Here is a 14,996-nt window from a genome sequence, read left to right as displayed (position 1 = left end):
CCACAAATGCCACCGTGCAACACATTCTGGCCAAGAGTGTGCGAAGAGCGAGAGAGGTTACGTCGGAGGAGAATGGCCGGCCACAGGGTCTCACCTGTTTTCTGTGGGCCTACGACCAAGAACCTGGGTAGTCTATCACAGGTCTTTTCCTTCGACCAGATGTCTTTATGCCTCTTGTCCTGACATGGGTTCTGAGGACAAATAGAGAGGGGTTAGGTTAGGGTCACCAGTACATATAGCTCATCAGTAAGTCATTTCATTGCAAACTCAAATAAATTGATAGGCCAAACTTTATTATAACAATCTCAAGAAAACAGTACATATCCAAAATAGGAAACAGTAACTAACAACCGCTGTACTACCATGTCTGTAATAATAATTGCAGTTCCCTAACCTGCCAGAGGGGGTCCCTCTCCTCAGGGAAGATCTGGAAGTATTTGTCAGCCAGCTGCGTGGGGGGCAGGGTCTGCAGCCGCAGGTTGGTCCAACACTGAACAAACTTCACCAGGGACTCAAAGGTGTACAGGCCCAGCCGGTCATTCCCGTAGTTAGACAGGTGGGTCATGAAGATGCTGATCTGGAGGGGGGGGGGGGGGGTCAGAGGAGGGAAGTGAGACTTTTCACTGTTTAGCTGCATACAAGGCTAAATCCCAACTTGTGGCACAGATTGACACCGATGCATGATTTACACAAAAATTAAAGTTACAATTCCATTTTCCAAGTTAAGATTCTTCCAGTCATATAGAGCAGCGGCCTGAAGAGGGTGGCAGGCTCCAGTAATGACAGGCAGAATATCTCCAGAGAGGACTGGAACTTACAGGGTTGAGGAGGACGGTGAGGAACAGCTCTCCTCCCCTGATGCTCTTGTCCAGCTCTTTGGAGCCTCCTGGGTACTCGTTATAGAAGATAGTGTGAGTGAAGAGGCCACATGTCTGTCTAGGTAACACCTGCAGAGACAGAGGGGAAACTGTAAACAATACATCAAAATAATCAACTTTCTCTTCCTTCTCGCCACTTTAATAATGAATAGGGCCTTTGCACCTTTGTATAAGCCCTTGAGTGCGCTCACCAAGCACTGAGGGGCAAATCCTAACTCTTGATTAAGTCATATTTTCACTTTGTCATTGATGTCAATGAGAGATGGTGGGACCATTTGACTTCAATTGAAGTGGAGTGAAAATCTCACTTTTAAAAGTTAATATTCAGACAACTTATAATAATGTTGTTGACGTCTTAAACTCGTATTTGTGGCCAAGGCATACATTTTTAAAAACCTACCTCAAACTTTCTCAAATTTGCTTGGATAATGACATTATCTTTGGCCGAGACAGGCCGGTACGTGATCTGGTGGGGAGAATGATCCTTCTCGAGATTAGGGGAGACATGAGCTAGGGCGGTCACGAAAATTTAGTCAGCCGGTGATTGTCAAGCAAATAACTGTCGGTCTCAGGGTAATTGACCGGTAATTAACATAAACACTCCTGGCTTCCACACAGCCTACAAGCCACTGATGCAGACCTTTGGAACATCTACATTTTAAAAAGTTTAATAAATCCATGTAACATAGCCAACACCTTCACAATAAATCCATTATGTATTGTAGACAGGTCTAAAGAAGCATGATATGAAGAAAATGTTGTCTATTTCAGAAGAAAATAATAGCATACTCTGAGTTGTCCTTATGTTAGGTCCTGATGTGGCTATGCCAAATGGCTGTGGGCTACACTAGTTCATTTAGCAGGCAAGATTTGCTTAGAATTCCGTGGCATTATTTTATAGTATGAAGAATACAATTGAACAAGGCTGAATAAAATAGAAATGATATTTTCTCCAAATGATTTGAGGGAGTGAACACATGCAGCTATTCTGTGTTGAGCGGTTAACAAAGAAACAGGTCCTCCTATATGCTTCATTTACAGTTATTTATGTAACTTTAGTTGTGATACAAATGTTGGGCAATATGTTCTGATTTTTAATACATTCTAAGGCTGGATGATGTGACTAATGATGATTTGTAAAAAAAAGTTGCTTGAAAGGCACTTCTCCCAGAAGAGCTTTTGTCACTTCTAGGTTAGACTACTGCAATGCTCTACTTTCTGGCTACCCGGATAAAGCACTAAATAAACTTCAATTAGAACACGGCTGCTAGAATCCTGACTAAAACCAAAAGATTTGATCATATTACTCCAGTGCTAGCCTCCCTACACTGGCTTCCTGTCAAGGCAAGGGCTGATTTCAAGGTTTTACTGTAAACCTACAAAGCATTACATGGGCTTGCTCCTACCCATCTTTCTGATTTGGTCCTGCCGTACATACATACACGTACGCTACGGTCACAAAACGCAGGTCTCCTTACTGTCCCTAGAATTTCTAAGCAAACACTGGAGGCAGGGCTTTCTCCTATAGAGCTCAATTTTTATGGAATGATCTGCCTATCCATGTGAGAGAGACAGACTCGGTCTCAATCTTTAAGTCTTTATTGAATACTCATCTCTTCAGTAGGTCCTATGATTGAGTGTAGTCTGGCCCAGATTGTGAAGGTGAACAGAAAGGCACTGGAGCAACAAACCGCCCTTGCTGTCTCTGCCTAGCCGGTTCTCTCCACTGGGATTCTCTGCCTCTATCCCTATTACAGGGGCTGAGTCACCGGCTTACTGGTGCTCTTCCATGCCGTCCCTAGGAGGGGTGCGTCACTTGAATGGGTTGAGTAACTGACGTGATCTTCCTGTCCGGGTTGACGCCCTCACCTTGGGTTGTGCCGTGGGAGAGATCTTTGTGGGCTATACTCTGCCTTATCTCAGGATGGTAAGTTGGTGGTTGAAGATATCCCTCTAGTGGTGTGGGGGCTGTGCTTTGGCAAAGTGGGTGGGGTTATATCCTGCCTGTTTGGCCTTATCCGGGGGTATCGTCAGCCTCCAGTATTTAATGCTGCAATAGTTTATGTGTCGGGGGGCTAGGGTCAGTCTGTTATATCTGGAGTATTTCTCCTGTCTTATCCAGTGTCCTGTGTGAATTGAAGTATGCTCTCTCTTTCTCTCCTTCTTTCTTCCATTCTCTCTCTGAGGACCTGAGCCCTAGGACCATGCCTCAGGACTACCTGGCCTGATGACTCCTTGCTGTCCCCAGTCCACCTGGTCGTGCTGCAGCTACAGTTTCAACTGTTCTGGTTGTGGCTATGGAACCCTGACCTGTTCACCGGACGTGCTACCTGTCCCAGACCTGCTGTTTTCAACTCTCTAGAGACAGCAGGAGCGGCAGAGATACTCTGAATGATCGGCTATGAAAAGCCAACTGACATTTACTCCTGATGTGCTGACCTGTTGCACCCTCTACAACCACTGATTATTATTATTATTTGACCCTGCTGGTCATCTATGAACATTTGAACATCTTGGCCATGTTCTGTTATAAATCTCCACCAGGCACAGCCAGAAGAGGACTGGCCACCCCTCATAGCCTGGTTCCTCTTTAGGTTCCTTTGTAGGGAGTTTTTCCCTAGCCACCATGCTTCTACACCTGCATTGCTTGCTGTTTGGGGTTTTAGGCTGGGTTTCTGTACAGCACTTAGTGACATCAGCTGATGTAAGAAGGGCTTTATAAATACATTTGATTGATGAGCTCTGCTTTGTTTTTTGCACAGGCTGTACACACTACATCATTCACAATTTGACAAGCACCTGATAATGCCTAGAATTTCACGACAGCATCCCTTTTGTGTTGCCATAATGCACCTTAAAAGAATCCATGCCTTTTGCGGCCGGCCGGTGGCCGTTGTGCCCTTCTCCCTTAGTGCTGCATACTACAGCATGTCATCGGGTCTTTCTCACAGGCTACAAGTGAAGACAGACACATTGGGGACACAATGGCGCGCGTCCTTATCCTATTCCTAGGTGCATATTGAAGATATTGGAAGAACTGTCCACATTTACTTTGTCAGCCAGCAAGAGGAGTATGCCTAACGAACAGCAAAAGCACTAGCCTATTTCAATCTACTGTCCCCATAGTACAAAAGTCAACCTATTCTATTCTGTGCGAGAAATACATATACCAAACATAGTCTGGGGCAGTTGTGGAATGTGACAGATCCCAAATTAATAAACCACTAGATACAAAAAGTGTGGCTGATACAACAGATCAGAATGTTTAGCTTAAAGTATTAAACTATTGGGCTATTTCTTCACATTATAAGCACAGCAATTCGCACATAGTAGTAGGCTATAAGCGCAAATGTTCCATTAGCGGAAATGCAATTATGCATGTAATGGCTTTTATTATAAAGGTGCATTTTTAAGGTGAAAACGATCTTCCCCAAACTTGAAACTCCCACGCTACTTATGTATGCCAGTTAGGCTCTACACCCCTTGTAAAGCGGATTAATGTGCTTAAATTTTAAGAAGTTATTTCGCCACTATAGTTGTGATACAAACCTTATTGAAACATATAGGCCCGTGCGACTATGATTCGAAAAAGTCACAAAAAAAGGCATGGTGTCTTATGCTGGGTACCATTCACAAGGGATAATATACACTGCTCAAAAAATAAAGGGAACATTAAAATAACACATCCTAGATCTGAATGAATGAAATATTCTTATTAAATAATTTTTTCTTTACATAGTTGAATGTGCTGACAACAAAATCACACAAAAATGATCAATGGAAATCAAATTTATCAACCCATGGAGGTCTGGATTTGGAGTCACACTCAAAATTAAAGTGGAAAAACCACACTACAGGCTGATCCAACTTTGATGTAATGTCCTTAAAACAAGTCAAAATGAGGCTCAGTAGTGGGTGTGGCCTCCACGTGCCTGTATGACCTCCCTACAACGCCTGGGCAAGCTCCTGATGAGGTGGTGGATGGTCTCCTGAGGGATCTCCCCCCAGACCTGGACTAAAGCATCCGCCAACTCCTGGACAGTCTGTGGTGCAACGTGGCGTTGGTGGATGGAGCGAGACATGATGTCCCAGATGTGCTCAATTGGATTCAGGTCTGGGGAACGGGCGGGCCAGTACATTGCATCAATGCCTTCTTCTTGCAGGAACTGCTGACACACTCCAGTCACATGAGGTCTAGCATTGTCTTGCATTAGGAGGAACCCAGGGCCATCCGCACCAGCATATGGTCTCACAAGAGGTCTGAGGATCTCATCTCGGTACCTAATGGCAGTCAGGCTACCTCTGGCGAGCACATGGAGGGCTGTGCGGCCCCCCAAAGAAATGCCACCCCACACCATGACTGACCGACCGCCAAACCGGTCATGCTGGAGGATGTTGCAGGCAGCAGAACGTTCTCCACGGCGTCTCCAGACTCTATCACGTCTGTCACATGTGCTCAGTGTGAACCTGCTTTCATCTGTGAAGAGCACAGGGCGCCAGGGGTGAATTTGCCAATCTTGGTGTTCTCTGTCAAATGCCAAATGTCCTGCACGGTGTTGGGCTGTAAGCTCAACCCCCACCTGTGGACATCGGGCCCTCATACCACCCTCATGGAGTCTGTTTCTGACCGTTTGAGCAGACACATGCACATTTGTGGCCTGCTGGAGGTCATTTTGCAGGGCTCTGGCAGTGCTCCTCCTGCTCCTCCTTGCACAAAGGTGGAGGTAGCGGTCCTGCTGCTGGGTTGTTGCCTTCCTACGGCCTCCTCCACGTCTCCTGATGTACTGGCCTGTCTCCTGGTAGCGCCTCCATGCTCTGGACACTACGCTGACAGACACAGCAAACCTTATTGCCACAGCTCGCATTGATGTGCCATCCTGGATGAGCTGCACTACCTGAGCCACTTGTGTGGGTTGTAGATGCCGTCTCATGCTACCACTAGAGTGAAAGCACCGCCAGAATTCAAAAGTGACCAAAACATCAGCCAGGAAGCATAGGAACTGAGTAGTGGTCTGTGGTCACCACCTGCAGAACCACTCCTTTATTGGGGGTGTCTTGCTAATTGCCTATAATTTCCACCTGTTGTCTATTCCATTTGCACAACAACATGTGAAATTTATTGTCAATCAGTGTTGCTTCCTAAGTGAACAGTTTGATTTCACAGAAGTGTGATTGACTTGGAGTTACATTGTGTTGTTTAAGTGTTCCCTTTATTTTTTTGAGCAGTGTATAATTCACAAGTGGTAGGCTAATATTGTCACCCATCAGAATATTCTTGGTTTAACCTTTAGTCTTTACATTAGAGGTCGACCGATTAATCGGAATGGCTGATTAATTAGGGCCGATTTCAAGTTTTCATTACAATCGGAAATCGGTATTTTTGGATACCGATTTGGCGGATTTTTAATTTATTTTTTCTTTTACATCTTTAATCTTTATTTAACTAGGCAAGTCCGTTAAGAACACATTCTTATTTTCAATGACAGCCTAGGAACGGTGGGTTAACCGCCTCGTTCAGGGGCAGAACGACAGATTTTCACCTTGTCAGCTCGGGGGACCAATCTTGCAACCTTACAGTTAACTCTTCCAACGCTCTAACCACCTGCCGAGAGGCACTCCACGAGGAGACTGCCTGTTACGCGAATGCAGTAAGCCAAGGTAAGTTGCTAGCTAGCATTAACCTTCTTTTAAAAAACTATCAATCATAATCACTAGTTAACTACACATGGTTGATGATATTACAAGTTTACCTAGCGTTTCCTGCGTTGCATATAATCGATGAATTATACGGAATTATGACATAACATTGAAGGTTGTGCAATGTAACAGGAATATTGAGACTTATGGATTACACCCGTTAAAATACGATAAAATACGGAACTGTTCCGTATTTCACTGAAAGAATAAACGTCTTGTTTTCGAGATGATAGGACATTAAAATGGTTGATTCCGGAAACTAAGGCTCGAATTTCTGTGTGTTATTATATTATAAGTCTATGATTTGATAGAGCAGTCTGACTGAGTGGTGGTAGGCAGCAGCAGGCTCGTAAGCATTCATTCAAACAGCACTTGTGTGTGTTTTTCCAGCAGCTCTTCGTCGTGTGTCAAGCATTGCGCTGTTTATGACTTCAAGCCTATCAACTCCCGAGATTAGGCTTGTGTAACCGATGTGAAATCGCTAGCTAGTTAGTGGGGTGTGCGCTAATAGCGTCACTCGCTCTGAGACTTGGAGTGGTTGTTCCCATTGCTCTGCATGGGCAACACTGCTTCGAGGGTGGCTGCTGTCGATGTGTTCCTGGTTCGAGCCCAGGTAGGAGCGAGGAGAGGGACGGAAGCTATACTGTTACACTGGCAATACTAAAGTGCCTATATGAACATCCAATAGTCAAAGGTTAATGAAATACAAATGGTATAGAGAGAAACAGTCCTATAATTCCTATAATAAGTACAACCTAAAACGTCTTACCTGGGAATATTGAAGACTCATGTTAAAAGGAACCACCAGCTTTCATATGTTCTCATGTTCTGAGCAAGGAACTTAAACGTTAGCTTTCTTACATAGCACATATTGCACTTTTACTTTCTTCTCCAACACTTTGTTATAGCATTATTTAAACCAAATTGAACATGTTTCATTATTTATTTGAGGCTAAATTTATTTAATTTATGTATTATATTAAGTTAAAATAAATGTTAATTCAGTATTGCTGTAATTGTCATTACTACAAATAATACAAAAAATTAGGCAGATTAATCGGTATCGACTTTTTTTGGTCCTCCAATAATCGGTATCGGCGTTGAAAAATCATAATCGGTCGACCTCTACTTTACATATGGTAAATAACATATTTGGGAAATCTGTTTTGATTTAGAATGGACCATTATCATGCACCTGTATCGAAACAGGGCAACATAAAAAAAAATACCTATAGCGAATGGAGGACGCCTTTCCCCATGGTTTATTTTCTACTGCCAGCCAGGTAGGCTATACTACTGTTGTAAATATAAACAATGTGCTTAATATTAGGAAAGTTGAGAAATAAATATAGTAGGCCTAGCCTATAGAAAGCTGATGGGATCCTCCTCTTTTTAGTAGAGGCCATCACTTTATTTTCTCGCACAATTGCATAGCCTATAGAAATGTTGGGCAACATGGGCTCTCATTAAGTGTTTGATTAGATTTTTGATTACATTTGCATTGATGTCAGAGTGATTAGAGGGATAATAGAGTGCTGAGTACCAGGCAGTTAATACGTTTGGTAGGCTACTAATAACCATCAGCATCATCAAAGCTTGGAGAAGCCTAATTACCATGAATAAACCATCACATGGAATTTGACTGCCAGTTATACAGTCACCGCAACAGCGCTGATATGAGCTCACTGCATGCAAGCGAGCTAGCAAGCCAAGCAATCCACAGCTGGTGTTAGAAAAAAGGATAAAGCCTATGCAACAACTATCTCGCCAGTAACGTCTATTTTTTTTTTTTAAATGGTTTGAAAGAGTTGGCCTGCTGGCTGTTTAGAAGATGTTAGCTAATGTTAGCAGACACCCAAATCACTCATTTCTTAACAGGCCAAGCAGAGGCAAAAAAAAGCAGAAAAGCTGCTTAATTGTAAGTTTTTGGAAGGACATTATTGAGTTATACATTACATGACCAAACGTATATGGACACCTGCTCGTCAAACATCTCATTCCAAAATCATACGCATTAATATGGATTTGGTCCCACGGGGGCATTGTCATGCTGAAACAAGAAGGGCCTTCCCCTAATTGTTACCACAAAGTTGGAAGCACAGAATCGTCTAGAATGTCATTGTATGATGTAGCATTAAGATTCCCCTTCACTGGAACTAAGGGGCCTAGCCCGAATCATGAAAAACAGCCCCAGACCAGTATTCCTCCTCCACCAAACTTTAAAGTTGGCACAAGCTATACATTTGGGCAGGTTGCGTTCTCCTGGCATACACCAAACCCAGATTCGTCTGTCAGACTGCCGGATGGTGAAGCGTGATTCATCCCTCCAGAGTCCAATGGCGGCGAGCTTTAAACCACAGTTCATCACTTAACAAACTGATTAACTGCCATGACTAACAGTAGACTGACCTGGATGCCACTGTGGATGAAGCCCCTGCGGTAGCGGGCAGGTCTGAGGTGGGGGTACTCCTCTGTGCTGGTCACCTTGATTCCCCACACTGACTTCCAGGCCTCGTACAGCTGGCTGTGGACAGGGTAGACCCCCGAGTGGTGGGGGGCCACAGCATAGCCCATGTCTGTAGGGATCCCATGCTCCTGGAGAGGAAGAGAGGGGGGGGTAGAGATAGAGTGAGACACAGATGGATATTAGTAGTGTCTAGGGACAGGAAAGGACACCAGGAACAAATTACAATAACAAAACGTGATTAAATGGACATTTTATTGAACCATGAATGAGTCACTGTCTGCTTCAAAACAAACACGCAGCAGAAAAAATAATGTGCAGCTCCTCCACTGGAGGGCGACATTGCCCTGCTCTGTCCACAGACCACTCCACACTGCTAAATAAGAAACAGTCAGGAAGCTCAGCAGGAGCCTAAATCCTTTAGAGAGTAACAAAAATTCATCCTAATCTTAATGTATGGTGGTACCGTGCCACTGTGCCCCTCGCTGGAAAAACACAGTGTTGGGAACGCTTGAGGGATTGGTGTTTGTTCAGCTCAGTTGAGACGGTGTGTATCCTTCCTAAGAAGAAGCTATGGAGAGCTGTTTGAAGGATCCTCTCCCCTGACCACTCAGATGCTCTCCGTCAGTGTCAGCCAGCAAAGACATCTGTATGGCAGCAGGGATTACTGAGAGGGGACGTGGTGTTGGTTAGTATTCACCTCACACACACACTGACACCGTCTGCTCGCTGGGCCCAACCCCTTGGCTCCCAATGCCACTCACTACATCAACAAGGCAGCCTTAGGGGCATCTTTGGCCTCAATGTCTGGGAGCCTTGTTACCGTGGTTTATTGTAATCGCGAACAAGGAAACATCTACAACGGCCAGCATACAGGAATCCAATTACCACTCACCATCTGGATCAACACGGCCATAACTACAGCATGCATCTTACTAGACAGAGCTATCGTATGATTATGATGTTAGGTATCGACAGACTGGAAGCCCAATCACCTGGGCAAACAGCATGTTGAGCCTCATCTGTTCAGCCAGCACGCTGACGTTGTGGAACAGGTGGGGCTGCATGTGACTCCACATGTGGGGGAACCACCAGAACTCCTTTCTGTGTCTTAGCAGCATGTCATCTCCCCGGTCCTCCTCGTCTGTGCCTGAAGGGGGGAAGAGATGGGTACAGGGAGTTTCTTCATGACACTCTCCAACTCAAAATCTACAGAGACGTTGTCTAGCACAGGGTATGTTCTGTGTTTTCACTTTGAGATGCTCTCTTACCTGTGTGGTAGAACTTTCCAGAGAAGCCGAGGTTGAAGGTGAAATCAGGGACCAGCGTTCGCAGCTTGTTTTGAGTATTGAGCAAGGCCTGCAAACGAGGACATGACAGAGGAATGGGAATTAGTCACAATTGCAGTTATTATCTTTAAAAACTATAATGTTGCTATAATGTTCTTAACCACTAGATGGCGAAATAACTCTTGGACATAAACTGCAGATGCATCATTCAAGTGAAGAATACAGACATGGAACAGACATGGGACGACATGGAATAAAATCAGAACATATCTAGGTAGCCACAAGTGTGAAAGAATGAGCAGATGTTGGGGTTATTGTACAGACTGAAATGGGATTCCAAAGCAAACCCACAGAGTCCTGTTCAACAAATTCCCCAAACCTTCACACTTTATCAGCTATATCAGATGATTACAGCAGCATCCATATACAAATCACAGAATGGGGAAAGAGATAGCTGCTCTGCCTCCACAAATCAACCCAGAGCTATGCACTGTACCTCTGGGAGAGAGATAGCGGCTGTACCTGATAAGAGATACAATCGCTGACTTATTTAAAGGGGACTGATGTCCTTGAGCATGTGCACACACTTTGTTTTTCTTGCCGATTAGGATGAGTGTCTGTGTGGTCTGTGTGTTTGTGCGGTCTGTGTGTTTGTGCAATATGATCCATGTCTCAGTATTGGCTGCCTGGGACCTTAGGTTTGCTGATGGAGAGACAAATGTGTCCCCACAGACAGATCAAGCGATATTTCATGTCTGATGACAAGCGGTGATCAGTAACTGAACTGTCTGCACCACAACAACCGATCGTCTTTCAAAAAGGAGAGGAGAGAGGCTACTGGACAGGGTGGTGTGGTATGGAGCATATGCCTGGGTGATGTCCTGTGGGGACACACAGACCTTTGTGCCAGCCTGGTAAAGAGGGGTCAGAGTAAGGAGGGCTGGGGTAGGCAGAAGGGCAGACAGACAGAGGGGTGGGGGCATAAGGGTAGGTCAGGGGCTCTGGTTAGTCACCATGGCAACTGATCTTCACCGTCTGTGCCAAGTACAGAGAGCCGACAAGGAGGTGAGAAGAGCTCTTTGTATTTCCTCTTCGACTGCCTTATCAAATGAATGCCTACAGATCACTGACCTCAATATCCTTGAATTTCCCCATGTCTTTAGAAACAAATCGAAGGACATTGTGAATGCCCAGGCTGGCTTAAAAGCCTTAACCTGCAGTGATGATCTGACTGAAGCCTCTGGGAATTGACTGACCATACCCTAGACCAGTGGTTCCCAAACTGTGGGGGGAACTCAGTCAGGCTTTAAACGGATTCTTGAAAGTTGACAGAACGCACAATGTGCAATTTTGAAATTGGGTGGCACATTGTCAGTCACTGCATACCTTAGAGAGCTATTTATAACTTGTCCAGATCAACTAACCCATGTTTTTTAAATTTTTTTTATTAGATATTGTTGTAATTTATTTGTCACTCAAATATCACATGATTACACATTAGACATGCCAAAATGTATAGAATTGCAAGACAATTTGCTTTAAAACTGCTATATTTTCTTTGCAACCCATTACAAAATGTGTACAATTGCAGGAAATAAGCTTTAAACCCGCAAGAGGGGTGGTAACAGTTAGTCAAAAACAGTGCTTGTGCACATAGAAATATAAGTTGTTTGTGCACATAGAAATATATGTTGCTTGTGCACGTAGAAATAGATGTTGCTTGTGCACGTAGAAATAGATGTTGCTTGTGCACGTAGAAATAGATGTTGCTTGTGCACATAGAAATAGATGTTGCACGTGCGCTCGTGTGCAGCGGGGTGCGCGGGATGTTCCCCAAATGCTGGAAGAGAGGCCCCAGAGGGAAAAGGTTTGGGAACCCCTGCCCTAGACCGTCAACATGTCCAGGACTCCTACCTGGCTCAGGCCTGCATTATAGGAGGAGGATGAAAGGACATGGTCAATTGCAAACAGCAGCTGCCATTTACCATAAGGACAGAGATCTAGAAATGCCTGTTTGAGATGCTGAGGTGACCGAGTACCCATCCAACCAAATTCAACCATCAACCAAGCAAGTAGAATACAGCTGAGATGCAGGAGTCAACCGTGTCTAACATAGCATAGAAAAGTGAACGTGGTTATGCATGTATGTGCGTGGTGTGTGTGTGTGTGTGTGTGTAAATCAGCTTTAGTGCTTAAGAGTCAGTGCAGTGCTGAGGTTGCACCCAGAGTGAGAATAATAGACAAGATTAGTGGTCCATTAGCCATGCCTTGTTTGTGCCCCGTTACTCGCCTCACAACTGCTTGAGGTGATTAAAGCCGCTTTGCTCAACCAGAGGCCAGGTGGTAGGGGTAGTTAGACAACACTGCGGTAAATAAAGTTGAGCCTGCATGGCAACGACCACAATGTTTAACACCACGTCAGGGCAGGCGGAAGAAAAATTCTAACCAACCTCTTTGTGACACCTCAAAATGTTAATAGGATCAACATGGTTGGTTGCAATGAACTACAGATGATTAACAGGGTCCCCAAAGAGCAATACATGTTTATCAAGCTTTTTACATCCACTTTAGTAGAGAATTTAGGTGATTTAACTTCAAAATGGCAATATCTTAATGCTGCACAAGACAACTGTCCGGATCAATATACAATTTTCAAAATATATATTTTTTTGTTGTTGCTAGGCAGTGTTGGCTTTCGCTAGTCGGCTGTACCTGCGCTAAAACGCTGTTATTTTTCATCCTATAGCTTGTTTCCCATCTTCTTTTTAAATAGTGAGCCAACATGTTTTCAGCACTTATTTACATGACTGATGAAAACATGCTCTCTTCTGTCTCTCTGCAGCAGACAAATGGTGAGCAATATGTCTGGAACATCAAATCACAATAACATCCCAGTATCGAATCACAATACACGTAGAATAGTGAGAATCACAATACACGTAGAATAGTGAGAAACAATACACGTAGAATAGTGAGAATCACAATACACGTAGAAGAGTGAGAATCACAATACACGTAGAAGAGTGAGAATCAAAATACACGTAGAAGAGTGAGAATCACAATACACGTAGAAGAGTGAGAATCACAATACACGTAGAAGAGTGAGAATCACAATACACGTTGAATAGTGAGAATCACAATACACGTTGAATAGTGAGAATCACAATACACGTAGAAGAGTGAGAATCACAATACACGTAGAAGAGTGAGAATCACAATACACGTAGAAGAGTGAGAATCACAATACACGTAGAAGAGTGAGAATCACAATACACGTAGAATAGTGAGAATCACAATACACGTAGAAGAGTGAGAATCACAATACACGTAGAAGAGTGAGAATCACAATACACGTAGAAGAGTGAGAATCACAATACACGTAGAAGAGTGAGAATCACAATACACGTAGAAGAGTGAGAATCACAATACACGTAGAAGAGTGAGAATCACAATACACGTAGAAGAGTGAGAATCACAATACACGTAGAAGAGTAAGAATCACAATACACGTAGAAGAGTGAGAATCACAATACACGTAGAATAGTGAGAATCACAATACACGTAGAATAGTGAGAATCACAATACACGTAGAATAGTGAGAATCACAATACACGTTGAAGAGTGAGAATCACAATACATGTAGAAGAGTGAGAATCACAATACACGTTGAATAGTGAGAATCACAATACACGTTGAATAGTGAGAATCACAATACACGTTAAAGAGTGAGAATCACAATACACGTAGAAGAGTGAGAATCACAATACACGTAGAAGAGTGAGAATCACAATACACGTAGAAGAGTGAGAATCACAATACACGTAGAAGAGTGAGAATCACAATACACGTAGAAGAGTGAGAATCACAATACACGTAGAAGAGTGAGAATCACAATACACGTAGAAGAGTGAGAATCACAATACACGTAGAATAGTGAGAATCACAATACACGTAGAATAGTGAGAATCACAATACACGTAGAATAGTGAGAATCACAATACACGTAGAAGAGTGAGAATCACAATACACGTAGAAGAGTGAGAATCACAATACACGTAGAATAGTGAGAATCACAATACACGTAGAAGAGTGAGAATCACAATACACGTAGAAGAGTGAGAATCACAATACACGTAGAAGAGTGAGAATCACAATACACGTAGAAGAGTGAGAATCACAATACACGTAGAAGAGTGAGAATCACAATACACGTAGAAGAGTGAGAATCACAATACACGTAGAAGAGTGAGAATCACAATACACGTAGAAGAGTAAGAATCACAATACACGTAGAAGAGTGAGAATCACAATACACGTAGAATAGTGAGAATCACAATACACGTAGAATAGTGAGAATCACAATACACGTAGAATAGTGAGAATCACAATACACGTTGAAGAGTGAGAATCACAATACATGTAGAAGAGTGAGAATCACAATACACGTTGAATAGTGAGAATCACAATACACGTTGAATAGTGAGAATCACAATACACGTTAAAGAGTGAGAATCACAATACACGTAGAAGAGTGAGAATCACAATACACGTAGAAGAGTGAGAATCACAATACACGTAGAAGAGTGAGAATCACAATACACGTAGAAGAGTGAGAATCACAATACACGTAGAAGAGTGAGAATCACAATACACGTAGAAGAGTGAGAA

The 14,996-nt window shown here is 43.4% G+C and overlaps 1 protein-coding gene across 5 annotated transcripts in view; it reads right to left on the bottom strand.

The window, feature by feature from the left end:
* The window catches only part of LOC110528470 (bifunctional heparan sulfate N-deacetylase/N-sulfotransferase 2), a 174,665-nt gene that overhangs the window by 2,890 nt on the left and 156,779 nt on the right, over positions 1 to 14,996 (bottom strand). For all 5 annotated transcript variants that reach the window (XM_036984301.1, XM_036984309.1, XM_036984320.1 and 2 more), the window contains 6 exons: positions 10,311 to 10,398; positions 10,035 to 10,189; positions 8,985 to 9,170; positions 819 to 947; positions 395 to 577; positions 95 to 191 (listed from right to left, as the gene is read on the bottom strand). In XM_036984301.1, coding sequence (XP_036840196.1) covers positions 95 to 191; positions 395 to 577; positions 819 to 947; positions 8,985 to 9,170; positions 10,035 to 10,189; positions 10,311 to 10,398 — 838 coding nt within the window. The remainder of the gene's footprint in view (positions 1 to 94; positions 192 to 394; positions 578 to 818; positions 948 to 8,984; positions 9,171 to 10,034; positions 10,190 to 10,310; positions 10,399 to 14,996) is intronic.

The sequence above is a fragment of the Oncorhynchus mykiss genome, chromosome 1 (genome assembly GCF_013265735.2).
Source record: "Oncorhynchus mykiss isolate Arlee chromosome 1, USDA_OmykA_1.1, whole genome shotgun sequence".
Lineage (NCBI taxonomy): Eukaryota > Metazoa > Chordata > Actinopteri > Salmoniformes > Salmonidae > Oncorhynchus > Oncorhynchus mykiss.
The sequence above is the reverse complement of the archived record's forward strand: the minus strand, read 5'-3'. Positions and strand labels throughout refer to the sequence as shown.